Below are 27,395 nucleotides of genomic sequence, written 5' to 3'. Positions count from 1 at the left end.
GATAAAGAACTGTCAAAGAAAACAGCAAAATGATCAGACAGGCACCACGGGAACAGTACAGGCTTTAACACATGGAAGCAGGCTTTAACCAAAAACCCACAATATTGTCCCGTTAAGGCATGAAGGATCCTGCTAAATTTTAAAAAATGAACACAAACACTTGTGGCTCTGGGTAGCTACGGAGCGCAGTGGTTGAAACACTGTTTGCTGCTAATGTATCTAATTACACATAGCCAGTTTAACATTATGTACTTACAAATGCCTCTAGTGGAGGACTTACCCGCTTTATGCTAAGTAATAAATGTTTTACTACATGTTACCGTTACCCAGGGTCATCAGTTAGCACCGAAGCAAAGCGTAGCTAACATGCCACTCCGCTTAATTTGACCGTGTTAGGTGCGGAGTATCTGGGCGAGCAAAGTTAGAAAGAAAACAGACCTTACATTTCTGCTGGCCCTCCTCCTCTTCGTTAACCCAACGCAAAACTATCTACTGCTTCGACGTCCAGCCTCTTCGTGTCATGCTGCAGCGGCGACAGTTCTGTTAGTAAATGTGGATATTTCCTCCGCTGGCTGAAGAGTTGAATGTTTGGAAGCTATGAAGGTATCCAGCCTTAGAGGAGCCCACACACACACACACAATCACACATACACACACCGAGGCAGCAAAATGGCGAATGCATGTCGCAAACTGAGTGCTTCCATGGTGACGCGAGTTGGAGTCCTGGCTCCTCCAGGCGGAAGCATCATCATCATCATCGTCATCACCATAACAGAGCTACAGAAGGATGAAGATCAAAAGGAGCACAGTTAGGCAATGGAAACGAAACACGAGAGAGAGAGAGAGAGAGAGAGAGAGAGACAGAGAGAAAAAGTTCTTATTTAGAAAATAAAAGAAAAATGCGGATTTATTTAAAGTTCAACCCTCAAATTTCTACGTTTTAACTGGTAGACCTGATTATGAGTTAATTAATTACCTAATGATTAGGTTTATCAGTTAATTTAATGATAAACATTTAATTGCACACTTTCTGCCACTCTGATTTGTTTTTCACATTAATTTCTTTTAGTTTACATATTTGGTCATAGCAAATATTCTACTACTAAACCAAATTCTTGAAGATTAAAATGTATGCGGGTGATGGGTGGTAAAATATTTGCACTGCGAAAAAAACAAAATTATTTTTTAAATAATTTGTTTGTGATTATAAAATTTGATCTTACTAATACAAATAGAAATAGTTCTTTAAATGTTAGTTTAGGCCTGGTTTTTCGTAAGCATTTAAATCGGAACCATATTTAAATGTCGACGTGCATGCTTGTCATCATAACAGCCACATATTTAAATGTGTAATTTTTTTAAAAAAGAGTATATTTTTAGGAGAGTGCTAACAAACAACTTTTTGCATATTTAAATATGTTATAAAAATGCATTTTATCCTTAGAACACAGACAAGAAAAATAAATATTGAAATAAAAAAATGCCATAAATATTTAGAAGTGCCACAATTAAATCTTTAAATACATGTCCTCAATACACTAAAAATAGATGCACATTTATCTTAATATATTAACGAAATTTTACATGTATTTTTCTACACGGCGATTTCAACTTATGAGTCTTATGTTGAGATAAAGTAATGTCAAGAAGACAGAAGTTGTTAAGACCTACATAAAATTATCAACAATGCGGTCTCTGCAGAGATTTGGCAGTACTGTATTCAGAGAAACATATTTTTACAACATTGAAATAGCATGTAGTAATAATTTATTTAATATTATACATTACATTTTTTTTCTCGAACCTAATACTTTAATGTTTATTTAATTGTTAATGTTGCTTATAATCAATACATTTTTTGTTAGTATTTCAGAATAAAATACAATTATTTTGTTTTGAATTTTATTAAGAATAAATTCCGTGGGATTTTATTATGAAAGGCAACGGAAGTGGGTGTTCAGTCCTGGTAGCTCGTCATTGTGAGTGCTCGTCTTTTAGCTTTGTGGCTAGGTTGGTTGGCAGTCGGTTGTTTTCTTGTTAGCCTTCCTGTGGTCTGCCGTCGCTACCGCATATTCGGTCGCTATCTGCACGCACCATATAATACAGGTTTGGTTCTCCTATTTTAACAAAATACACATTTTTCCTAAAACCAGTTGGTTTGGTCTCGTTTTGTATCTGTCAGCCATGTTACTGTATATTAATCAGTGATGCAGCCAGCACATAAATCCGTGTTTATTTTTAGCGGCTAACCTGCAATGCAATGATGCTAAAATTTATTAGTACCCAATTTTTTTTGCTCAGATCAAAGCCAGTCGATAAACCTGTATTCATTGCAGAGAAAGAAATCGTTTAAAATAAACCGTTCTCTTAGCCTGATTTTATTGTGTTGACTATGTTTGCTTCTTTATTGCTAGGTTGCTAGCGAGTTTTGATTAAGTGGCATCTCCCGTTAAAAACACAAAGATAGGCCCTAATTATTTACATTACTTTTGCATTCCTGTAATCTGTCATGTAGCTTAAACACTCACCTCTGACAGCTGGTGATTGGGATTTACTTGTGTCCAGTTGTTCGCACTTTCTAGGTAATACGTTTTGGTTGTCTTAGAGCAGTGTTAGCACTGGATTTAGAGGATAATGCTTATTTGCTTTGGCTTGAGGAAAATAAATACTGTGCTACTTCAAAACAAATGTAAAGACGGCATTTTTCTAATTAGCTAGAGCTTCAAGTGACACACAAAGGCCTTAACCATGCCCACATCACATGCACTGCAGTGATTTCTGGGTTCATGTTTCCAGATGGACCAGCAGGACCAGTCCTATATGTTTGCAAGTCTCACACGGCCTCACTCGGAGCAGCTGCTGCAGGGTCTCCAGCTCCTGCGGCAGGATCACGAACTGTGTGACATTGTTCTCCGAGTGGGTGATGCCAAGATCCATGCCCACAAAGTTGTGTTGGCCAGCATCAGCCCCTACTTCAAGGCCATGTTTACAGGTAACCTCTCGGAAAAGGAGACTTCCGAGGTGGAGTTCCAGTGCATTGATGAGGCTGCTTTGCAGGTACGCTTAGATCCAGCAGACAGTAACTGTACTAGTGGTTGTTATATTGTTTCACTAACATTTTGTTTTCCCATAGGCCATTGTGGAGTACGCATACACGGGAACGGTGTTTATCTCCCAGGAAACAGTTGAATCCCTGCTGCCGGCTGCCAATTTACTCCAGGTTAAGCTTGTACTTAAGGAGTGCTGTTCCTTCTTAGAAAGCCAGCTGGATGCTGGGAACTGTATAGGGATCTCCCGCTTCGCAGAGACATATGGCTGCCATGACCTGTGCCTGGCTGCTACTAAGTTTATCTGTGAGAACTTTGAAGAGGTCTGTCAGACGGAGGAGTTTTTTGAACTGACGAGAGCGGAGCTGGATGAAATAGTTTCTAACGACTGTCTTAAGGTAGACACGGAGGAGACCGTGTTTTACGCTTTGGAATCATGGATCAAATATGACGTAACAGAGAGACAGCAGCATCTCGCTCAGTTGTTACACTGTGTTCGCCTTCCACTTCTCAGCGTCAAATTCCTCACTCGCCTATATGAAGCCAACCACCTTATACGAGACGACCATGCATGCAAACACCTGCTAAACGAGGCCCTTAAATATCATTTTATGCCTGAGCACAGACTTTCTTATCAGACTGTGTTGTCAGCGAGGCCCAGGTGTGCCCCCAAGGTGCTGCTTGCAGTAGGAGGCAAGGCTGGACTGTTTGCCACACTAGAAAGGTAATCATTGCTTGCTCTTTCAAATTAGAGCTGCACTGAATTGACTGATTGAGATTTTGATTTTTTTTTTTTCTTACAACTGAAACTTATTTTTTAAAAATCTGCAGGTTCTTTTGATAGAGGTAGTAGTTTTGAATTCAACAGAAAATAAGGTGATCACAAGACTTCCCATTTAATCATAAATGACATGTACTTAACCTTTCTGATTAGCATAGGTGTTCTTTCTTAATGCATCGAAGAGAAAACAATTCTGAATGTTACATTATTTTTGATATATTTAATGATTAGAAAAAAAAATAGATTTTTCTGGATTTGACCTGCTAATCGTCAGAGTGGGCCGATCAAGCCAAAAAAAAAAAAAAAATGGGTTCACACTTTATTGATGCTTCTTGGTTTCAAATTTTCGTGTAGTTTTTAAGTGATTTTCACATCTTTCCTTCTTCCAGCATGGAAATGTATTTCCCTCAGACTGACTCGTGGATCGGACTGGCCCCTCTCAGCGTCCCCCGGTACGAGTTTGGAGTGGCCGTGCTGGACCATAAAGTGTACGTGGTGGGAGGCATCGCCACGCACATGAGGCAGGGCATCAGCTACCGGAGGCACGAGAGCACGGTGGAGGCCTGGGACCCCGAAAGCAACACGTGGTCCTCGGTGGAGCACATGGCCGAGTGTCGCAGCACACTTGGGGTGGTGGTCCAGGCTGGAGAGCTGTACGCTTTGGGAGGCTATGACGGCCAGTACTACCTGCAGTCTGTTGAGAAATACGTCCCCAAGCTGAAGGAGTGGCAACCGGTGGCACCCATGACAAAGTCCCGCAGCTGCTTTGCCACGGCTGTGTTGGATGGCATGATCTATGCTATTGGAGGGTATGGCCCAGCACACATGAACAGGTAACGATTGGAGTACAACACAAATCTGAGAAACTTGTTGAAAAGTGTTGTCAGACTCTATGAAGTTGCTGATTTGTGTTACTTACTTGCACTTGTTAAAAGGTTGTTCAGCTTTTTAACTTAAAGCTGTTCAGCTTAGTGCTCTGGGGTATCTTTCTGAGCAACATTACTTTACAGGTTTGATCCCTTTTCGAATCTCCTAAACAAAATCAGGATAAAAAGACTGTTTGCCTGTTATCTACTGTTGACATGTGACTGGAGTCTCTGGACCGGTCATGGTCTGATCTTTGGTCTCATCGATGATTTTTAGACTTCCTGAGCTGCTTTTTTTTCTTATGATCTTGCTGGATTATAAATAGAGCTTGCAATTATGTGAAGGATATCAAGTGTTGCTGAGAAAACTCTCACTAGCTTGTTAATAAGTGGAGAGAGGATTTTTACAGAAGTGTTGGAGATGTCTCATGGAGAGGGTGCCTGCATTTGTGTTGTTGATCACCCTGCAGCTGAATCCCAGTTGCTTGTTTCCTTGACACCCAAAGCCCTGCAGGAGAATGTGTTTGGACAGAGAACCTTTGGGAACATTTTCCTCAGGCCCTTGTGGTTTGTATGTCCTTTTAACTGAGCTGCAAAACAATCCCAGATTCCCAATGTTCTCTTGGTCAACTTTGTCAGGACTTTCTTACTCTTGTAAGAGTATTGCCTCATTATTGGTTAACTTTACTTTCTGCAGTTGTAGTTGTATAAACTGCCTTGTGTTAGAAAACTGCTGAATTGGATACATAAAATTTCAGTTCTCTCTTTTTGCATTTGAGGAAAATCGAATTGACAGGCTGCGTGACATAGTGATTTAGTGTTGTCGCAATATCAGTCTGTGCTATATTTGTATTGCAAAGGACTGTTTGGACTGCAATACTAAAATAGTGCAAAGTGTTATACTTGCAATTTACATGCTAAAGTAATACATAGTCAGTATTACAGATAAATAATGGAATTCATAATTGCTGTTTATTTTGTTTTTTAATCCCAACATTTGTAACATAAATGTGTTTTTAACTTTGTCATCTAAACTGGACGTTATGGAATCTGTGGTTGGCGTTGGATCTCTTTCTCACTGATTATTTCTGTTTTTATTTTAATTATGTAAAGCACTTTGAAATGCCTTGCTGCTGAAATGTGCTATACAAATAAAATTTGATTGATTGATTGATTGATGACCAAATTCAGATTTGACAAGTCTATTATGGATTTTGAAATGGAGGACCTGATTGGAGTTAGTTCAGCTGTAAGAACCCTAGCATTAAGGACAAAATTATATTATTTTAAAAATGGTGACAAATGAAGTGATATGCAGTGGTTAAGTGCATGGTAAGGTTGGAAAACGACAATGCTTTCATACAAAATCAAGTTACAGTCGATATAAAAAAAAGAACATAATTTTGTGAGTAAAACATGAATACAGAGCAATTAAGAAACTAAATAGTGTGTGGCATGTATATTTGTGTAATTGTCTGGTAATAAATCTAGGAAACAGACTTAAGATGTACATTTTATTTTATAAATTACTTTTTTTTTAACTATGTGGTGAAGTTTGACTTTTTATTATTTTTTTAGTACTGGCAAAAGATTTGTCGCAGCACAGAAAAAACTATTGCCTTAGCAAAAATAAATGGGGCAAATGTTGTCTTTATGTCTGTTTATTGTGGTTAATAATAACAACCACAATTAACACCACAATTGCTGTTAATTGTGGTGGCTGCCATAGATGTTATCATTTTAAAATGAATGGCATGTAAAAGCCATAAAACTGGCAAGCACTATGGAGGGAATTTCATCATTTAAGTCAGACCCTGTTCTGGTATTTTCTTACTGCGTTTGGTCTGTTTTCAGTGTGGAGAGGTACGACCCCAGCAAGGACGCCTGGGAAATGGTAGCCCCCATGGCAGACAAGAGGATCAACTTTGGTGTCGGTGTCATGCTCGGCTTCATATTTGTGGTGGGTGGGCACAACGGAGTGTCCCACCTGTCCAGTATCGAGAGGTACGACCCCCATCAGAACCAGTGGACGGCCTGTCGGCCAATGAACGAACCTCGTACTGGTAGGTTTTTAAATAAACGGTTTTCTTGGTGGCGCTTCAATTCACTGCTGTTCTCCTGATGTAATGGACCATTCTTCTTGCAGGTGTTGGTTCTGCCATTGTGGACAACTACCTCTATGTAGTAGGAGGGCACTCCGGGTCGTCTTACCTGAACACTGTCCAACGCTACGACCCCATCTCAGACAGCTGGTTGGACTCCAGCGGCATGATGTACTGCCGTTGCAATTTTGGTCTGACTGCCCTTTGACCAATGGCCCGTTCAGCTAGGACTCAGTAAAACAATTTCTGAAAGAAAACTTTTCTTTTTTGTTACCTGCTCTCCTGTTTTCCCCACATTCGTTCTCCAGGAGCAAATGCACACCTGAAAGAACATCTGAGTGCTTGCTTGGGTGGCTGGGTGTGCACAAATAGCTGGCTGGTTGGATGGAGGGGATCCCAGTCTCGCTGCAGAGATTTAAAAGCGTAAAGGTTGTGCAGCAGAGGGAAGGGAGGAAGATGTCTGGATGGATGATGGCGCAGGCACCTTGGATACGAGTGCTGCCGGACCACTACGAGAACTTCGAGCCATGTCCCAGGGGGCTGTAGGAAATTTTTGTTACATTAGCTGACATTTATGTCCTCTATTTTACACGTCAGTACGTTTAATGCTTAAGATTTACAGCTGCATTCAGAACTATGTTACAGTTTTATAGAACACTGCAGTTTGCTTGTGTCTTTGTGCGAACCTGTGGTTGTTGGCGTGTATGCACGAGGGGGTATGTGCATGTCGGATGAATCCGTTTATGTTTTTTTGTTTTTTGTTACTTGTCCGCGTGTAGAACTAATTCTCGAGCTCAGTGAGGCGACGAGTTCTGCATCCAAATCAGTGCTTCACAGGAAGAAAAAAGAGCAAACTTAGAAACTTTATATTTTCCTCAAAGGGCTGCCTTTCTCTTTTGTAAATAGTATAAATGAAATATATAGATAAATATATCCTCTAGTGCATTGCCTGTAAATGTTTATCTGCACTGGGTCACTAATGTGTGTGCGAATGTGTGTGTGATTTGATTCACTCGAGAGGGAGGAGTTTCCCCCTTAGTTTGTCTCCTACGCGTTTCTGCGTCATCCTCCATTATTTCATAAAAAAAAAAAAAAATCAACAAATTTTAAAGGTCAGGTCATGCACGCACTTGTCTCTATAATGGTTGAAACGTGTCTCAGCCAATTTTGTCCACAATATTAACTGGTGCTATATTTAGGATTCAGGACTTAGCTGTTTGTCTAGGTTGCTGCACATGTTCTAGTCAGTGTATGCTTAATCTCCAGGTCATTTTTACATTTGATGCTAGCAATCTGCTTTATGGGCATGACATCCTAAATGGCCCCTCACCAGGCAATAAAATAAGTTTAGATAAAAAGGGAAAGAAAATGCTATTTTTTTTTTCTTGTATAGGTGCATGTTTTAAAAACTGGAATATCATAAAAAAAATTATTCGAAATTATTATTATTTTTTTAACTTTATGGAGTTATTACCCACAGAGTGATATATCTGAAGTGCGTCAGTTATATTCATGAATATTTAATTATATCCATGCATTCATTTAGTTTGTAGTATAACCAATCAGTAGTTGTGTGAAGGTAAGCCTTCCTGGAAAATAAATTGGATCTCCATAAAACTAGTAAAACAGGATAGCGCTCTGAAAAAATTGGTACAGTTCCCTGTGGACCCTTTTCCATCACATTTTTCCCTCCACTTAACTTTCCATTAACATGCGCACCCTTATGGGTATAGAAACAGCCAGCATCTTTACCAATCACCTTTTGTGACTTACTCTTCTTGTGGAGGGGGTCAGTGACTATCAGTCAAGTCAGCAATTTTCTCATGGTTCTTTGGGCCACAACACATCCTAAAAAAAGTTTTCTTACCTGCCATGCTATTTAAACTAAACACTTGAATACATCACTCTGTATGTAATAAATCTAAATAGCCTTTATCCTTTAGGATTATTGAAATGAAACACTCAATTTTTTTAAACGCACCTGTTAGTGTTGCTTTCTTTCATGTCGTGGCTTTCGAAGACGAAGCACCACAGTTGTGCAAGCCAACTCAGGCCAAGTTGTCCCCCATCCCACCACCCATCCTCAAGAGAAATATTGCAACACATTAAGCAGCAGAGCTCCCCTCTAATAGGGAGAGTAGGTGTGTGCCGTTTTGCTGAGTCACTGTTCATTTTTAAGTCTAGTCACTTTGCGTGTGCTGGTGTTTGCACAACTTTTAACCAAGCTCTCTGCATTGCACTTACCAAAATATTTGACACATATTGTCATTTGATTACCTGTTTTTTTTTTCTTTTCTTTTTTTTTTAAGCTAATGGCATTTAGATGATGCAATAAGACTTGTTTTTTTTTCTCTTTCGACTGAAAATGTTTTGTGTTTGTCTCTTTAAAAAGCCAAGGCATCTCACATTGCTGTAACAGACATTAACATTAATGGAGCATCTGAGGGAACCTTTGACCCTTTGTCATTTTGGTCTTGTACATGGGATGTGTTCTTTTAGGTTACAGTTTATTGTAGATGATGGGCTAAAGTAAAACAGGTTAGATTTTACCACATTGAGGTACACTACAGACTTTGCCACTTTGCTTTTTTTTCTTCTGTGAAATTTTTGTTGTTGGATGAAATGTTACAATGTCATTTACTTTGCAAATTTGTCCAATTGTTCCCAATTAGTTCCTTATTTACATATGTATTTTCCAATGAATTGAATTGAATTTGTAAGCAACCAGTTTGTAATTCTATGACAATGTTTATATTTATTTATACTTTCTTTAGGCAAGGATCGAGATGCTAACCTTGATTAATGATTCATGGTATTTAAGCAAAAAAAAAAAAGTTCACAACAAAAAATATAGCAAAATACTAGAGATTTTCTTTAAAATGGAAGAGTTATTCCTACTTTTTTGCTCTTCTATTTCTTATAGAGTAGCAGAAGTATAAGAAGCTGATATTTGTAACATAATTGGCTGCTTCAGTATCAGTGTTTGAGAGATTATGGCTCTTGGCCCAGGGTGGCACTGTTCAAAAGGATGGCTGAGTACATGTTCCAAACAGAATTTGATAAAATCTTATTTCAGTTGTGGAAACACAAAAGAAAAAAAACCACATACCCCCTGCTTCTTTTTGAACGTTGAGTGATTGGTTCTCCTTCAGTTACCACACACAGATTGTGATTTTTACAAGGGGAAATTTCTCTTTCTTGCATCTGATCCTTCTTTCAGACATCTAGACAGCAGTATGCAGCAACAAGTAGGGCAGGGGAAGCTATACTAGAAAGGTTTAACATTGTTGAAACTAAAACCTTCTTAAACCTTTATACACCTGCAACCAGCCCATTCCTACTCATTGTTTAATCTAGTTTTTGTAGTCCAATGCAAAATAAGTTTTGTTCACCTCTCTACATTAATTGAAATTAATTTCTGCTGCCATGACTGATTGAGCATCAATTTTCTTACTTTTTTTGTTTGTCTGTTTCTTCCCATACGAAATGCTGACTGCTATTGTAATGCATTTTGGAAGAAAAAGTAATGGAAAATCTGCAAATGTGAATCAAAAAGAAGGGAGTATGTATGCATTTTTGTTAAGGCCTAACCAACATCTTGCTTTTTTTCCCCCTCTGCCATCACTCTCACCAAAGTGCTTGTACAAAGAAAGCAGATGGATGACTTTTTAACGACCTTAAGTCTGCATTCGGCTGCCAGTCCTTCCATTTGTGTCTGAGAGGAAGAAAACTCCCGTGAAACTGATGTCAGTGTTAGCCAAAACGACCACTCTGCTTCTCTTTTTTTTTTTTTTTTTAACCATTTCTCACAGTGTATCTGGAGTCTCAACTTTTTTTTTTTCTTAATATCCTGTGGATTAATGCTGGAAGTCAAAGATAACATCGCGTATAACGAAAACTGTAGCTTTTCACGTTTTGTTTGAAGACATTTTACATACATCTTAGTTTGTGTGGTGCAGTACCCAGATTAAAATAAATGCCTGCCTTAAAAAAAAAAAAAAAAAAGCCATGGCTGCATATTGTTTTGTTAGATTCATATGCATGTTTCAGAGAACACAAATCTAAAGCAGATGTGTTCAAAAATATTTTTATTTATATTAAGACAATATCTGCAGGGGAAAAAAAATAATGTCTGAGCTTTCTTGACAGAGGCACTATGTGATAACAGTAATTAGAGGATTAAAAAAAATCTAAATATCTGACATGGAAGCTGCAAAACTGCTGAGATGGGAGCATTTCAGCATGGATTTGCTTAACGCTTCATGCCATGAAAGCCCAAATCAATCCAACAAACATTTCTGCAAGAAACATAAAAACAATTCATACCACTTAACTGACGTTGTGTTTTAGCATCCACACTTATGAGTAAAAACTTTAACAGCTTAAAAAAAAAGAGGTTTCTTTTATGCCACAGTGTAATTAGAGCACCAGTTAAATTTTTAGATAAGGGTTGATGTGCTTAAATCAGAACATTAAACTTGTGCTGGAGAACCCCCAAGTTATATATTAAAAAAATCATAGTTGTAAGCCCTCTTTTTTTTTTTAAGGAATATGCTGAGATTGAGTCATGTAAGAAATGCTAAAACTGTTTTACTTACTGGTTTATAGAATGAACAGAGGGTTTATTAACAGGCAACAAATCTCAGGAATTTACACGCCCGCTATTAAAATGTCAAGTTTTATTTGTTTAAGAATGAAACTACAATAAGTAGTTTAAAAATTTGTTTTGCACCTTCAAATAGATACTTTCTGTAAAAGACAATAAAAAAACATACATCTGTTGGGTAGAAACTAACAAAAAGGTCTCAGTGGCAATAAATTTGTCCATCTTTGTCCTACCATTTCTTGAACCGCCTTTTGACGAATTTCACCAATCAGTCTTTGTGTTTACAACTGCCATTAGTAATAGTAAATTAGATTAACTCAAATTAAAGATAATCTGGCTACAACTCCAGAAGATGCAAAAAGCTTGGCACAAAAGCAATGCTAGACATCGCCAGAAGAGATCATGCAGTAGGAAAACTTTAAGACAGAATTAGGGCTTTTAAATCATGCTGAATGAATTAGTGAGGAGTTGTACGAGTCAACTTTGACTCAAAACACTCAAGATGAGTATGGATTTTATTATTCAGCATCATAATGGTCATCTGAAGCATCTGTGGACAAGAGGTATTTTCATAACTTAAAAGACTGAGAACCTTTGTAATATAGTGGGGTAATATTACTAAGCTTTGGTTGTGGGATACAGATAGGTACTTAAGAAAGGATGCTGAATGCTGAAACTGAGTCAAAAGTTAAATCAGCAAAGTTTCAGTTTAAAATTTTGCATCTAGTTTTTTTTTCTGCAAACAGATTTGTTTGTTTTTCAGTTGAATTGTGCAGGATATACATCCAGCTGAAGGTGGAAAAACATTAAAAATAATCATCTTTTTTTTTTTTTTTACAAAAAAAAAACATTTAAAAAAGAAATGTGTACACTTTTAGGATCCGCTGCATATCAACCCAGAACTATTATAGTCCACTGTACTCTTGGATTCCAAGCATGCCTCCATAAAATGTATAATTATCAGCATGTTTGGAGTAAGCAATCAGCTGAAACAGAACACGAACAACTGTCTTCTAGCATATTAAGTATACTAAGACCATGAATTATTCACAAAAGATTAAAAAAAAATACATAACAGATGTTAAATGGCAAAAACAGGAATAATGCTGGAAAAAAAAAACACTGGATGTTTGATGTGTTCACTCAAGTGCTTCACTGTGTCCAACTGGTCACTTGTCAGATGCACGGATGTAGACCAAGGAGGAAAGCAGCAGGAGCTCCGGGGGCTTATGCAACAGGATCAGATTATCGCTTCTCAGACCGTCATAGTGCATCCAGCAACCGTCTATCTGGAAAGCTGCCGAGTAGTGATGCTCTTCCATGTTGAAGAGTGTGGCGCCCTCTAGTAAGTATCTAAGGGAAGAGATATACATCAGATTTTTTTTTGTCCTAACATAAGCTGAAAGGCCTGTAGAGCAACTACTACCATGGATCTTTACTTAATGTTTTACGCATGCGTTTGCAAGTTTCAAGATGTGTATTGCATTAACTGAATGTGCATTGTTCTAATAATACTTTCATTCACCTGGATTTTCACACTGGAGAACCAGTGTTCACAATCCGTCAATCAGATTGACTGCAAGCCATTTTGCAAACAATGGACAAAAAATATCAGTACATAGCTGTGAAAACCTAGCTGAGACATACCCAAAAACACCCGTCTCTGAAATGATTGACTCAGGGGAGCTAAATAAGGATGCATGAACATTTAAAATATTTTTTTAAAAACATGCATTATTTTTATTCCAGTTCACAGTTATGCACAATCCTGCACTGCTTCATACCTGTGTTGACAAAGAGCCAGGTGGTAAGGTACATAAGACAGATCCTCTGACCTCCACTGCTGCATGTTAAGGATCACAAAGGCTGGGGGTCCGTGGCAGAAAACCCTTTGAGAAAACTCCCTCAAGCCATCACATCTGCTAAGAAGATATTCAACCTGTCAGATGGGTTAAATATTGCAGCAATGAATCTTAAAACAGCAAAAATGTCTTACCATAGTGTCTTACCCTAGCTCTGAGCAGAGTAGGAGTTTGGGGCTGAAGAATTCATCCACCGCTGACTGGATCGGGTCTTTGTGAGGAAGCTCATGGGGAGGGCTGGAGGGAAAGGTGAAAAGATGAGCATAATAGCAAAACAATTATGTTTTCTAATCTTTTGCTGGACCTGAGGTACCTGATGTTGATGGTGGTTTTCTTGACCTTCTGAAAGCGACCCGGACAGTCACGGTTGGTGCACAGGCTCTCCTGAGTGGTAGACATGAGGTTCTCCAGGTTCTCCGTGAAGTTCTCGTGCTCGTTCCCAAACAGGTCGATCTCCATCGCTGCCTGATGGATCTCTGAGCGGTACTGTCTCTTAGACATCCTGTTCCAGATCCACAGCATCTTCACTGTGGTGTAGTCACAGGAATCCATCAAGTAGAGGAAATGCTCCACGAACTGCTTTCCCAGGAAGACGGCCAGCTCCCTGTGGAAGCCCTGGTTGTCTCGCAGGATCACATACAGGATCATGAGGAAGCCATCGATGGTGCATGTGTTTTTCAGTTGTACCTCCACGTACAGAGGGATGCAGGATATGGCCTTGCGCCCTGCCTTGATTGTGAAAACGCCCCCCCAAGGGAGCACAGGCCTCCAGAAGGAGCGATCCTCTTCGTCATTGTTGTTTATGGAGGCTCGAATCTCCTCAAAAAGCGTTTTAGACCTGAACAAACATAATCCAGACGAATTTAGATAGCCTCAGTGTTAAGTGAATAGATGCTCAATTGATGGGTCTGGATCGACCCTCTCGGCTAGTTTAGCACTGACGTAAACAGAGAGTAGTACGTGCAACATCCAGCCTCCATGGACTAGTAGGACGATTAGAAACCTGCTAATTTAAGCATTGCGACTCCTTATTCAACTTACCTTTCGGTGTGGAAATTGTTCTGAGTGTTTGAGAGTCGCGAGAGCTCCTCGATGTCGTTCAAAACGCCACTGAATCTACTCTCCATAGCTTTCCGTCTTTCGTCATGTCTCCCGTCACACTTGAAGCTCGATAAAATAAGAAGCTCTTAATGGTATTTTCTCGCACTTTCTGCCGATATTTCAGAGTTGTCGTCTCCAAATGGATCCCAAATAAAGCAGCGCGCACTTCATTTGACCTACATAAACACTGAGGCTTTTCTGACTATATTCATTATAATCATGTGTAAACACGGTACTGCCCTCTGGTGACCTTCTGCGGAGTTACACTAGTTCAGTCTTCTGAGAGAAAAGAGAAATATCGGATCGCTATTGGTTGGAAGAAAGTTCTAGTGTATTTAGTTAGGTATTTTATTCGCTTGTAGGAATTACGTCAGCCACGCCCTAATCTGTTCGAAGATGCAGAGCATGCAGAGTAGATGTCCCGTGAGTGCCCTAGTCGTACGCCATAATCACCGCCATGTTGTGAGTGTCGCGCTTTTCGTGAATATAATGCAATATATTGAAGGAAAAGAAAAAGAAAATTAAAGGAAAGAAAGGAGGAAAGAAAATAAAAAAGGAGAAATGAAAATAAACGGAAAGAAAGAGTGTATATCGACTTCTACCATTTTTAATCAAAATATACTCATATATAGTTACTATTATTGCTACCACAGTCGATCATACTCAGTGTGGAAGACGCGCTGTGGCATGTGTGGCAAAGCCAGCTGATGTAGCATCTACTCTTTTTTATTTCTACTACGTGAACAACGTTTCTCAAATGCCATTGGTCAGAAGACATATCTAATGTTTTTTTAGGTAGCTATTTGATTGGTCCGTATTCACGTAAAGTAACGCCTCTCCTAGTGTCGTCAGTGAACTACACTCCGTGACTGGGCCTATTCCAGAAAGTTCTACGGTTATTTTTAAGCGTAGTGCTATGTTTGCTAATGCATCCGACGTAATTGCAAACATGCTTCTTTTGAATAAGCGTAACTTGGAGAGCTAGTCTCACCACGCTCTTATTCTTGCTAGAGAGCGAGCCTGCACAGGTCACCATCACTTCGGACACAGACAGACCGAATATGTCAGCTCAAATCATAAGCGGGAAAGAAGTTTCAGCGTAAGTGTCATATTTGAACTGGTATGTTTAGGAGTTTTGCGTGAGCAGAGTAAACTTTTGGCTAACTAAGCCGCTGACTTGTTGAGTTATTTTGTACCACATGATCATCTGCTCAGTTGAGCACATTATCAAAGCTTTTTTGTTGTTGCTTTTGCAGTATTTTATGAGAGTTTTCCAAAGTATAGAGACTACAAAATGTTGTTTTGTTTTTTCATTATTTGATATCTTGAAGTTGTTAAAAGTGATACAGCCACCAAGGATGGAGAGAGTTTTACAGTGAACCCCATTTGCTTTCAGCTTATGTAGGTCAGCATAAATGCATTGAACTTATGACTGTGATACTTACATTTTCCTTTTGGTCTGATTAAATCAGGCCCTGAATGTGTGCAGATCTCTGCAGGATTACGTAAGATGTGTGTGATTGTGGTGGGATTCGATCTTTTCCCCCTTGGTCCACTAACCCCAAGTGCACTGATTGACAAAATATCACGCACAAGTCACATTTGAACATTTTTTTTTTTACAGTATCTGCAAACAGAAATGTTCTCCAACGGTTATGTTTCACAAATGACTCATGCATATAAAGGGAAAAATCCTTTCTCCTGCAGCAGCATTGAAGAAATTTAGCTGCACGTGAATGTCACAAGACATGAAAACTTGCTGCCCCTCATGTCACTCATTAGTCACTTAGTTTTTGGACAATGCATGAAAAAAGTCTTTACTTTGAAGCTTAACAGAAGTTGTTGGACAATCTGAATACATATTGCAAGTATGATTTGTGCAGTGTGTTGTGACTGCTTTCATTTACTTTTAGTTGCCAATATGATTGCTACTATTACAATATAATAAATATAAGAAAGGTGATACACAACTTGATTTAGTGAAAGTCATGCACAGAAGTTGCATCTCATGGTTTATGTGCAATTTTTCTGTGTCTGCATAGTTGAGCTAAGCCATCAATTCTGTGTCTGCATAGTTGAGCTAAGCAATCAATCATTGTCTAACATAAACTGTTTTTTGAATGGATTAGAAGCTAAAGTCCACTTAACTTTTTTTTGTCTGACTTATCAAATCCTCTGGTGCAATTGACCCTGTCATTTAACTCCACAAAGTGCTGTAATGTTTCCCAGAATTCAGACTATGAAACGGATAACGATAAAGAGAACATTCCAACTAGATCATCCTTCGGAAATGTCACTTTGTTGTGCAACCAAATTGGCAGCATAGAGAAATCATCGGTTTAAAACAAAAATACCCACAATGCATCTGTCTGGTCTTAACATTTGTTAGGCTTTAGAGAGGAATAACATGGGTGGCTTTTTATTTTTTTTCTCAGGCAAGTGAGGGAGCAACTGAAGAAAGATGTGGAGCAAATGAAACTCAAGGATCCCAACTTCAGGCCTGGCCTGGTTGTTTTACAGGTACCATTATTTTTGGTACCTGTAAAAAATGTCTTTTTTTATGTCCCTGTTATTGACTTTATGTGCTAATATAAACACAGACTGTGCATAATGCAATGCTACATTAGCATGAGCATTGCATATTAGACATTATGAGGTGATACTTTTATGTTCTGGCAGGTTGGAGGTCGTGAAGATTCCAATCTGTACATCAGCATGAAGCTGAAGGCAGCAGCAGAGGTAATTTCAGATTATCGATCAGATTATTGATGTAAGGAATTGCTGTGAGTAGCTGTTAATCACTTCTAATTTGAAATAGTTAAATTATTTTATTTGTATTTGCAGATTGGAATAAATGCAATACATATGAAACTTCCAAAGACTGCAACTGAAGAAGAGGTAAAATTACATTTTATTAAGATTACATTCTGAAGTTACACAGATTGCATCGCAATAGTCACACTGGAGCTGCAACTGATACTTTTTTGAATAATTATTCTAAGCACATAGTGTTTCACCAGAAAATGTGTTTATTCATTTATTTACGTATTTATTTAGTTCTATTTTACTAAAATAATATTATACATCCTACAAAATACACTTTTTAAGTCTCAATTACATTGCTAGCGTGCCACCTCCAACAAGAGAATAAGAAATAAAATTGTAAATTGTGTATTCATGTGATAAAAAAGTATATATATATATATATATATATATATTCAGTAAAACTTGAAGTTAAAAACAATATTGATCTGTGACTAAACAAAAATAGGCTTCAGTTCTGGAAGAGTGTTTTAATTTCAAAGGACAACATGTGTTTGTAGTACACTTTCTTTAGTTGAAGGTTTGATTTTGTCAATTGTCACCTGAAAATGGAAAGAACCAATGATACACGGATTGTGGAGATTTACCTTTCAGCAGGATAGTAACCCTAAGCACACAGCCAGAGCTTCAATGTAATAGTTAACATTAAAACATATTTATGCTAGACGTGCTAGAAGTCAAAATTCAGATCTTAATCTAACTGAGAATGTGTGGGAAAGATATTCAGAAATGCAAAAACAGTGGTTCCACAAAGCATCAAATAAGAGAGTCTGATTTCAAATGTGCAACATAGTTTTTAGATTTTTAATTTTAAACAAAAATGATAGAATAATACATAATCTTTCTTTCGCTTCACAACTATATGTATTTATATCTATAATGCACATAGGTCTGTCTTGTAAAATCCTTATTGAATTTTATGATCTCAATCTACACAATGCATTGTCTAGTTAATAAAGATTTATTAGTCTATAGATTTATCATAATCTTATAAAATATGTGGTTTTCTTTTGTATCAAGCCTGAAATATCAGACAACAATAATGTCTGATATTTCAATAATGTCAATATCAGACATTATTGAAATTCGCACAGGATTTCAATAACGTTTTGCCGGCAGGTCCTTCACAGCATCAGAGAAGTGAACGAGAACTCATCAGTCCACGGTCTCATAGTGCAGCTGCCTTTAGATTCGATCCACAAGATCAACACAGAAAAGGTCACAAATGCCGTGGCTCCAGAGAAAGATGTGGATGGGTAAGAGCTGACATAAACTTCATTCTAAGAATTTCCAAATGGAGTTAATTTCATGCTAAATCATAGTTAAAGTAAAGCACAAGTCTCATTAAGGTTCTTTTTGATTCAGGGAGTTAAATGCGGTTTGATCAGTACTTTCTGGCTCCTTCGCAGGCTGACCAGCATAAATGCAGGGAAGCTTTCTCGTGGAGATCTGGGCGACTGTTTCATTCCTTGCACACCAAACGGCTGCATGGAGCTGATCAGACAGACAGGTTGGTGCAGCCATGAAGAAAACTCTTCACTGGAGTAGTTTTTGCTGTAAAATCCTACAGACGACATGCAGACGAGTGGCTGTGGGTTAAATGCTCTGATGTCGTCTTTGCAGGTGTGTCTGTGGCAGGGAAAAGAGCTGTGGTGATTGGTCGCAGTAAGATTGTTGGTGCACCCATGCATGATCTGCTGCTGTGGAATCATGCTACCGTCACCACCTGCCACTCCAAGACTGCAGATCTGGCCGGAGAGGTACGTTTTAAATATCAGCATGTTTCTTGTCATTACCTTTTTCAGTTTCACGCCTCGCGTCAGATATTAGCATCACTTGAACTTGCTCAGTCTTTGCTGCTTATGGTTGAAGTGACCATGTCTTCCCCACAATGTTACAATCCTTAAGAAGAGCTAAACGTTTTACTTGTACATGTATAAATGCACTTGCACAGGCTTACTGGTGTGAGGGGGGGGGGGGGGGAACGACCTTTTGGTTTGTAAAGATTGCAGACGCCTTCTCCAGCAGTTCCTGCATTCTTTTTCTGAAATTCTCTCTGCTGACTTCTTTGAGTCTGTTTTTTTAATGTATTATTATTTTTTTTCTTGCAACACAACTGTTTGTATTCCTGTCCAGGTGGGTAAAGCAGACATCCTGGTTGTTGGCATGGGCAAAGCGGAGATGGTGAAAGGAGAGTGGATCAAGAAGGGAGCGGTGGTCATCGACTGCGGGATTAATCACATTCCAGGTCATTTGTTAAGGTTCAAAATGGTCTGAAATTAAGTGACAACTCAAACAGTTGAATTGAAACGTTGTTTGCTTTTTTAGATCAGACCAAGTCTAGTGGGAAGCGTGTGGTGGGTGATGTACACTTTGCCTCAGCCAAGGAGCAGGCGGGCTTCATCACCCCTGTGCCTGGAGGAGTGGGACCAATGACCGTGGCCATGCTGATGGGGGTAAAGTCGAATCTTTTATTCATCTCAAGTGAATTTCCCCTAAGGTCATATCATTATACCATCCACATTTCTTAAGATGTATAGTAAGTGTGTCTCTTGTTTGTTGATGTGGTTAGAATACGGTGTTGAGTGCAAAGCGATTCCTTGAGAGCCATCAGGCTGGGAAGTGGGACATTTCTTACACCAAGCTCAGCCTTCAGAAGCCTGTACCAAGGTTTGTTTCCTTTATTGTAGCTTTTTCTGTAAGTTGTCATGAAAAAGTATTCACACACCTTGAACTTTTTCATATCTTGCAACCAACATCTTGAATATAGTTTGTTGGAATTTGATGTATTTAGACCAACACTAAGTGGTTCCGATTTGTAAACTGGAAAGAAAATCCACCCATCCCAACTTTCACTGTGACGTCCCTTAATGAAACCCAGAGCAAACAATTGTGCTTAGAATTGTTTACCTAATTAGTAGGTTGAGTTTACCCGTGTGTAATGACAAAAATGTCCCTGTCTTGTGAAAAACTGATAATGGCATAGCATAGAAATTTGCAAAGGTAGTTAAAAGTGTACTTAGAAAGTACTGACCCTGAAGCGTAGCTTTGTTTTCTACTTAAGTGAAAATATGTGTGTGGGTTTTTTTTAATCTTCAACAGTGACATAGTGATTTCTCGCTCCTGCGTTCCGAAGCCAATTGATCATCTGGCCAGAGAGGTGGGCCTGCTTTCTGATGAAGTGGAGTTTTACGGAAAAACTAAGGCCAAGGTCCAGCTGAGCATTATCAAACGACTTCAGTCCCAGCCGGATGGGAAATATGTGGTGGTCACAGGGTATGTGCGCCAAACTTTAAAAATACTTCTGTACTTCTTAGCGTTTTTTATTCTGTCCATGGAACTGTTTAATTTTCTTTCACTTTAACATTTATTAATTGGCTGACAAGTTGTGTAATTATGAAATGCAGTATTACGCCCACCCCACTGGGTGAAGGTAAGAGCACCACAACAGTCGGCCTGGTCCAGGCCCTGGGAGCCCACCTGAAGCTCAATGTGTTTGCCTGCGTCCGCCAGCCTTCTCAGGGACCAACCTTTGGCATTAAAGGTGAGCATTAGAAGAACATAAGGAACCCTGATGCTCATTGGCACTACTTTTTAATTTATTTTACTGCATTTGCTTAAACTTGCACTGAAATCACACATCAAGAAAGTTTTTTTCTTCCTAAACTCGCCACTACCGCTCAGGTTGACATCGCCATCAATTTCCTGAAAATAAATACACCTTCAGTATTTTTGAAAATTTTAACTTATTTATGTTTATCATTTTCTTTATTTTGCTTGAATCAGAACTTTATATTAAAAATCTATGAATTACATTTTGCCCTGCCGTATTAATATGATGTGGCTCAGATTCCCTTTCCTATGAGCCACTCTTCAAAATTGGAAACACAAGAGTACATTGAACTTTTCAACTGTAGAAAGTTCCAAGTCATGAAACAAAGGATGAATATGACCATTAATAACGATGGAGGATCTGTCATCCTGTGGGATTCTTTCTCTCTCTTCCAAAACTTCCTGATATCATAAAAACTTTTAACTAAAAGGGCATTTTAAATTTAGATATGATTGGCGCGTACTAGAAAACGAGAGCTGATAACCTCTGGATCATTACAGTTTGATAAAGATTTAAACCAAGACAGAAATGGTGACCCTTCTTTAACCATCTTGACCTCCAGTCAATCAAAAACAACAAAGGACAATTCTTTCGAATTGTCCCTTTTGCTGTCCAGCTTGTATTTGTAATAGTCTTTCTTCTCAACAGGTGGCGCTGCAGGCGGTGGATATTCTCAAGTCATTCCAATGGAGGAGGTACTTGATACCTTTTTGAAACATTATTGAGGTGATAGAAAAAAAAATGTATGTGTCTAGTTAATGATGTTTTATTTTATCCATAGTTTAACCTCCATCTCACTGGGGACATCCATGCCATCACAGCTGCCAACAACTTGGTAGCCGCCGCAGTCGACGCTCGCATGTTTCATGAGGCAACACAGTCTGACAAGGTGGGTTTTCACTTCTGTAATTGAGGGGTAAAATCATAACAAGTGTCAATGAATAACAAGATGTCCCCTTTACTCTCACTCAGGCTCTCTATAATCGCTTGGTCCCACTCAGTGGAGGGCAGAGGACGTTCTCCCCGGTCCAGATCAACAGACTGAAAGTAAGGGATTACATTACATACTCCTCAACTTTTACTAGAGTTTTTCTTGTACATGAAGCAATTCTGACTGTTCTTGTTTGTGTAGAAATTGGGTATAGAGAAGACTGATCCTTCAACTCTCACTGATGAAGAGATCACTCGCTTTGCACGCTTGGATATTGACCCAAGCTCTGTAACCTGGCAAAGAGGTCTGAAATGTTTACATCAATCTCCCTCCCCCTCCCCCCCAAGATTTCAGTTTTTTTTCCTGTATCAAACCTCATGTTTAAATCTCCACTGGATATTTATTTCCCTGCAGTGTTGGACACAAATGATCGATTCCTGAGGAAGATCACCATCGGCCAGTCGCCAACCGAAAAGGGTTACACAAGAGAGGTGGGATTCTGATATGTTTTGATAATGGCATCCAATAAAAACGGAAAAAGGCATAGCTATTTATAAAAAAAAAAAGTCAACAGCTGTTTTTGATCACAATGTGTGGTGCAGGCTCAGTTTGACATCACAGTTGCGAGTGAGATCATGGCGGTCCTCGCCCTCACCAGCAGCCTGGAGGACATGCGACAGCGCCTGGCCAGGATGGTCGTAGCCACCAGCCGCAGCGGAGATCCCGTCACCACCGAGGATCTGGTCAGTGCTTCTTCATTATGGTGCGGCTTCTCATTATGAGAACTGTGGAAGGAAATTTATTATAATTTTTTTAATAGAGCGCTGTTTTGTTCTGCAGGGAGTCAGTGGAGCTCTCGCTGTGCTGATGAAAGATGCCATCAAGCCAAACCTGATGCAGACGCTTGAGGTCTGTCAATGTTTAACTACAACTTAATCCTTGCGATGCTTATCTGTGTTAGATCTACAAATGGGTTCTCTGAATCTGCAGGGAACGCCTGTTTTTGTGCATGCTGGCCCGTTTGCCAACATCGCCCATGGAAACTCATCCATCCTGGCTGATAAAATTGCTCTGAAGCTGGTTGGACCTGAGGGCTTTGTTGGTAAGATGAATTCATCTTGGGTGACACCGTGGTGCAGTTGGTAGAAACGGTGCCTTGCAGCAAGAAGGTCTCATGTTAGAATCCCAATCTGGGGTCTTTCTGCATGGAGTTTGCATGTTCTCCTCATGCATTTGTGGTTTCTTTCTGAACCCACACATGCATGAATGTGAATTGTGCATTCATCATTTTAAAATGGACTGAAAAGATCCAAGATCTAAATAAAAGATTAACCCCGGTTGTTTTAGATTATTGTTCCATTTTCACATTATTACACTGCACCACTCAAAGCTGCAATACTGCTCTTAATCTTTTGCCTCACAACCTCCATCAAACAGTGACAGAGGCTGGTTTTGGTGCTGATATCGGCATGGAGAAGTTCTTTAACATCAAGTGCCGCTACTCTGGCCTGAGGCCCCATGTGGTAGTCCTGGTGGCCACGGTCCGAGCCCTCAAAATGCACGGAGGAGGACCAACAGTGAGTCACTTGTTTTGTAATTTAGGAGTTGTCGTCTTCATTCTGTTCATAGTTCACCTTTTGGGTAAAAAAAAAAACATTCTAAAATGTTTAATACAGGTTACAGCTGGGATGCCACTGCCAAAGGAATACGTGGAGGAGGTAAGGCTGAGAAGCGGCAAACAGCAAAACTTTCAAGTGTCAGTCCACTCTGTGCTGTCTGTGCATATTCTTTCACTCATACTTGGTCACGCGTAGGCCTGTCACAATAACAACTTTTGCTTGACAATAAATTGTCCCAGAAATTATTACGATAAACGATAATAGTCAATTTGAGACCGTTTTCAACTAATGCAAGGCAAGTACATCCTCTCAAAGATCAATAAACTTTAATTTCCAAATAACATTTAACAATGGAACAGGAAGAAAATTTAAGTAGACTTTAAAAAAAAAAAACATGTTTGCATCTGTGCAGAACCTTGAACTTCTGAAGAACGGCTGCAGCAACATGAGGAAACAAATAGAAAACGCCAAACACTTTGGCGTGCCGGTTGTGGTGGCTGTCAATGGATTCAAGTGAGCGCAACATGTTGCAGTTTCATTATTACTGCAGACTAAAATGTTTCATTCTTGTATTTAGTTTGTGTGCATCTATTTGCAGGACGGACACTCGGGCTGAGCTCGACCTGGTCTGCAGCATGGCCAAAACTGCCGGAGCCTTCGATGCCGTGCCCTGCTCCCACTGGGCTGAAGGTGGCGCTGGCGCTGTGGCCCTGGGACAGGCTGTTCAGAGGGCCAGCGAGGCTCCCAGCGACTTCAAGTTCCTCTATGATTTGGATGTATGATTCCAACCTACGTTAAACTTCGCTAGTATTCTTGTGCTTTCCTCGTTTTTAAACGGTGCAGTGTTTATGTTTTAGCTCCCAACTAGTGACAAGATTCGAATAATTGCTCAGAAGATCTATGGAGCAGATGATATTGAACTTCTCCCGGAGGCCCAACACAAGGTGGAGCTCTACACCAAGCAGGTCAGGATGCCTCAGGGCGGAAGTTTTGATCAACAAAGGCCACTGTGAAAGGGAAATCTGTGCTGAGAAGATTATATTTTGTCTTTTCCTTCAGGGCTTTGGAAACCTTCCCATTTGCATGGCTAAGACACACCTGTCCCTCTCGCACGAGGCCGAGAAGAAGGGCGTGCCGACAGGTTTCGTCCTGCCCATTAGAGACATCCGAGCGAGCGTCGGCGCGGGCTTTCTCTTCCCATTGGTCGGCACGGTAGGATCACAAACCTGATCAAACAGGCCTTATTATTTTTTGGGTACAACTGTGTGTGGACTTTGCAAAACAACCACAAAAAATGTAGACCTATTCAGTTTTCTGCAAAGCTTCTGCTTGCAGCAAAAAAATTCAATAATTTGCTTCCTATATTTTTGTGACGTTTTATAGATGATCATATGACACTAGAAAGACACAACATAGATGTTTTAAAGAGTTTCCTATTACTATTTTATAAGTCTCAATAAGTATGGAAACCCATTTGCATGTTTTGCAAATTTCAGATTGATTTTACATGATGTTTTTTTTTCTCCCCCTAAAAATTCTAAGAGAATTGAAACGTAAATGCAAGCAAGCTACATAAATAGATTAAAATGTTGGTTCTGCAGATATCAATCATAAGTTATGTTGTTTTAAGAGTTTAAATAACACTGAAAGCTGTTTCAGGACGTTTATATTTTGTTTACAAGTTTTTTGGACAGAATGCATTTTCTCTTCAGATGCCTACAATCCCTGGTCTGCCCACCCGACCCTGTTTCTATGATATTGACTTGGACCCTGAGACCGAACAGGTCAATGGACTTTTCTGAAGAAAATCCATCCTCTCTATATGACTGAGGTAATACAGAATGCAAATCGGAAATAGGAATGCACTTCATTCCTATTTGACAGGTATGGAGTAAGTTCATGCCTGTCATACAGGAAGGAGTTAGCAATGGTTAAATATCTCTCTTTCTGCTTCCTTTTCCCTCTCAGAGCCTATAGAAACAGCCTTCAACCCCGGAGGCCTTAATAAACACTGGACGAGTTCTAACTCGAGACGCCTCGAGCTGCTTCCATCCTATCGTGTGATTGAGCGTTTTTTTCCAGAAAGATGCTTCCAGGAATTGATGATTCAAGGAATATAATTGCAGAACAGATTTTTATGCTGCACCTGGTCTGTGATGGACCTTTTTGCTGGAACAAGCTATCATATTGACATTTTTCATTAGGTTATGTTTGACTAATCTAATGCATTTCATATCTTAGAATTCCTAAATCAACAAACACAACCGTTTAAGCCTTGCATTAGCTCTCTGTTTATATTTAACACTACATTGAAAGCTAGTTCTCTAGTGTCTTTTTCTTTAGGAGTAATTGCCTCTTTTTTTTAAATATACTGTACTTCATTATGTTTTAAATCTTGTTTTTTTTTTAATCTACCAAAAAAGGACAAAATAAAAAGTGGCTTTGATTGGAATCCTCATCTGAGTTTACTTTTGTTTTTCTTCAACATGAACCAACTATTAGAGTTTAGATACCTTTACAAGCAGAGTTGTTTGCCTCATCACTACTCTAACATGAAAACTGCTTATTCCTTTAAACGTTTCTTGTAAAAGTATTTATGCCTCTTGAATTTTTCTTCACATTTATGTGCTGGACTAACAACGTTGTGCATTTTTCAGCCTCGTCACTGAAAAACGTTGCATTTGTTTGTATTTAGCCGCCTTTGCTAAAGTGAATGGGTGATTAACAGGCTTCTGCAGTAATTGGAGGTAATACAGTTATTTGAATTAACTTGAATAGGAAACATAAAACATACAGGACAGTTTGTAGGTAAAGACAAAATACTGAGACCTTTTTGTTGGGAGTTTATGTGAGATGTACCCAAATCTTTTGTTGGGTGCCAACTTTTTCACTAAGCTAACAGTTTGTATTTGATACTATTATTTTAAATTCATCATTAAGCTGTGGATGCATATACCAAACCCTATGATAATAGTTGCAAATACACCACTTCTTGTTTATTTTTGACAATTTTATTATATATTTACTACAATATATAGACTAATATCACATGGCATTGATTCATTGGTATTTTCATTCACTACTTGAGTCTGTTGCCATGTTTCCTTAAGTATTCAACTCGCTGATAGAAAAATGACTCACTTCCTCTAGATCACAAAAAGAGACAAAAAGTTATTTTTTGAAACCAGACATCAAATGTGCAATAATTAAATTCACTAATATATTAAATAAAATTAACTGCTTTTAAAAGAATATGATGGTAAGCAATATATAATATAATAAAATGCAGCTGTTGCGCAGATATGTCTGAACAACTTTCTACCCTCAAGCATTTCCAACATTTATGGCTGTAACGTTTCTCGTTAAAAGCAACTCATGTTTACACAAAAACAGTAAGGCAAGTTATTTTCTCATTTTCTTTAAATACAAAACTGAATTCACAGTTTTCCCTGAAGAAGACACACTCATTGTGTCTTCTTCAGGGAAGCTAAAAGAATTCCTGTGCAAGAAAAGAAGAATGAACAAATACAGCGATGTAAAGTACTTCTCATGAACATTTTTAAAGATTGGCTGAAACATACCTGACATAGAAGTCAAACAATTGTGCTTAAAGTCAGTGTCACTTCTATATTTATAAGGGGAAATTAAAAAAAATAGAAAAAAAGTGGGTGTTTCTGTTGTTCTGGACACATGTTAAGTTTAACCACTGCAAAACCTGACAGACACATTATGTGGATCAGCTCCAGATAATGTGCCCTATGACCTTTATAAATGCAGAGCAGCTTGGCAGGCAATCTAGAAGTTAAAAAAGTAGGTTTATAGTTGAGGCTAAACTTTTAATAATGTTTAGTAGAAAGAAAGAAAATTGCATGTTCTCCAAACAAAATTACTGGAAGAGGATTAAAGGAAAATAAAATGTTTCCTCAACAAGTTGGCTAAAATACCTAGAAAATCTGCAATGCAGTGGAGAGGTTTTCATGATTTGAGCTTTTGCAGCCAGCTGGTCACATTGCATTCATTAACTTTAAACTCAAGATTATGTTT

At 38.9% G+C, this 27,395-nt stretch overlaps 4 protein-coding genes across 7 annotated transcripts in view; 2 read left to right on the top strand and 2 right to left on the bottom strand.

Annotated features, from left to right (window-relative positions):
* togaram1 (TOG array regulator of axonemal microtubules 1) overlaps positions 1-747 on the bottom strand; it is a 17,912-nt gene extending 17,165 nt beyond the window's left edge. Inside the window, exon 1 of one of the 3 annotated variants that reach the window (XM_017302542.1) lies at positions 439-747. The gene's annotated coding sequence lies outside the window, so the exon portion shown is untranslated. The remainder of the gene's footprint in view (positions 1-438) is intronic. The other 2 variants (XM_008399480.2, XM_017302541.1) reach the window with 2 other exon arrangements.
* Positions 748-1,961: 1,214 nt separating this feature from the next.
* klhl28 (kelch like family member 28) lies at positions 1,962-12,234 on the top strand. Its single transcript, XM_008399477.2, has 6 exons — positions 1,962-2,106; positions 2,797-3,057; positions 3,134-3,771; positions 4,218-4,661; positions 6,549-6,757; positions 6,841-12,234. The coding sequence occupies exons 2-6, from the start codon at positions 2,797-2,799 to the stop codon at positions 7,002-7,004; spliced, it is 1,716 nt and encodes a 571-aa protein (XP_008397699.1). The 5' UTR covers positions 1,962-2,106; the 3' UTR covers positions 7,005-12,234.
* Positions 10,577-14,698, bottom strand: dorip1 (dopamine receptor interacting protein 1). 2 transcript variants are annotated; one of them, XM_008399475.2, is made up of 5 exons: positions 14,306-14,698; positions 13,578-14,102; positions 13,412-13,501; positions 13,187-13,324; positions 10,577-12,755 (listed from the first exon to the last, which is right to left on the bottom strand). In XM_008399475.2, the coding sequence occupies exons 1-5, from the start codon at positions 14,389-14,391 to the stop codon at positions 12,572-12,574; spliced, it is 1,023 nt and encodes a 340-aa protein (XP_008397697.1). In that variant the 5' UTR covers positions 14,392-14,698; the 3' UTR covers positions 10,577-12,571. The 2 variants fall into 2 exon arrangements, with proteins under 2 accessions (XP_008397697.1, XP_008397698.1); XM_008399476.2 differs by having other exon boundaries at positions 13,187-13,321; positions 14,306-14,696.
* Positions 14,699-15,268: 570 nt separating this feature from the next.
* mthfd1b (methylenetetrahydrofolate dehydrogenase (NADP+ dependent) 1b) lies at positions 15,269-25,790 on the top strand. The gene is made up of 28 exons (XM_017302377.1): positions 15,269-15,464; positions 16,801-16,885; positions 17,045-17,104; positions 17,210-17,263; positions 18,308-18,444; positions 18,598-18,698; positions 18,812-18,948; positions 19,325-19,436; positions 19,517-19,644; positions 19,761-19,858; positions 20,291-20,464; positions 20,596-20,732; positions 21,450-21,496; positions 21,583-21,690; positions 21,774-21,848; positions 21,934-22,036; positions 22,147-22,223; positions 22,335-22,475; positions 22,573-22,641; positions 22,723-22,834; positions 23,170-23,309; positions 23,409-23,450; positions 23,764-23,864; positions 23,950-24,127; positions 24,209-24,316; positions 24,411-24,563; positions 25,064-25,182; positions 25,320-25,790. The coding sequence occupies exons 1-27, from the start codon at positions 15,427-15,429 to the stop codon at positions 25,151-25,153; spliced, it is 2,805 nt and encodes a 934-aa protein (XP_017157866.1). The 5' UTR covers positions 15,269-15,426; the 3' UTR covers positions 25,154-25,182; positions 25,320-25,790.
* Positions 25,791-27,395: the final 1,605 nt, after the last annotated feature.

Source organism: Poecilia reticulata, linkage group LG22, assembly GCF_000633615.1.
Source record: "Poecilia reticulata strain Guanapo linkage group LG22, Guppy_female_1.0+MT, whole genome shotgun sequence".
Classification (NCBI taxonomy): Eukaryota; Metazoa; Chordata; class Actinopteri; order Cyprinodontiformes; family Poeciliidae; genus Poecilia; species Poecilia reticulata.
The sequence above is the reverse complement of the archived record's forward strand: the minus strand, read 5'-3'. Positions and strand labels throughout refer to the sequence as shown.

Coding starts and splice junctions, on each gene's coding strand:
- dorip1 (XM_008399475.2), bottom strand. CDS start 14,391: ATGGAGAGTAGATTCAGTGGCGTTTTGAACGACATCGAGGAGCTCTCG. Junction 13,502..13,577: donor AAAACCACCATCAACATCAG/GTACCTCAGGTC, acceptor CTTTCCCTCCAG/CCCTCCCCATGAGCTTCCTC. Junction 12,756..13,186: donor CTGGCTCTTTGTCAACACAG/GTATGAAGCAGT, acceptor CTCTTCCCTTAG/ATACTTACTAGAGGGCGCCA.
- klhl28 (XM_008399477.2), top strand. CDS start 2,797: ATGGACCAGCAGGACCAGTCCTATATGTTTGCAAGTCTCACACGGCCT. Junction 4,662..6,548: donor GGCCCAGCACACATGAACAG/GTAACGATTGGA, acceptor GTCTGTTTTCAG/TGTGGAGAGGTACGACCCCA. Junction 6,758..6,840: donor AATGAACGAACCTCGTACTG/GTAGGTTTTTAA, acceptor TTCTTCTTGCAG/GTGTTGGTTCTGCCATTGTG.
- mthfd1b (XM_017302377.1), top strand. CDS start 15,427: ATGTCAGCTCAAATCATAAGCGGGAAAGAAGTTTCAGC. Junction 22,835..23,169: donor TGGACCTGAGGGCTTTGTTG/GTAAGATGAATT, acceptor TCCATCAAACAG/TGACAGAGGCTGGTTTTGGT. Junction 23,865..23,949: donor GTGGCTGTCAATGGATTCAA/GTGAGCGCAACA, acceptor ATCTATTTGCAG/GACGGACACTCGGGCTGAGC.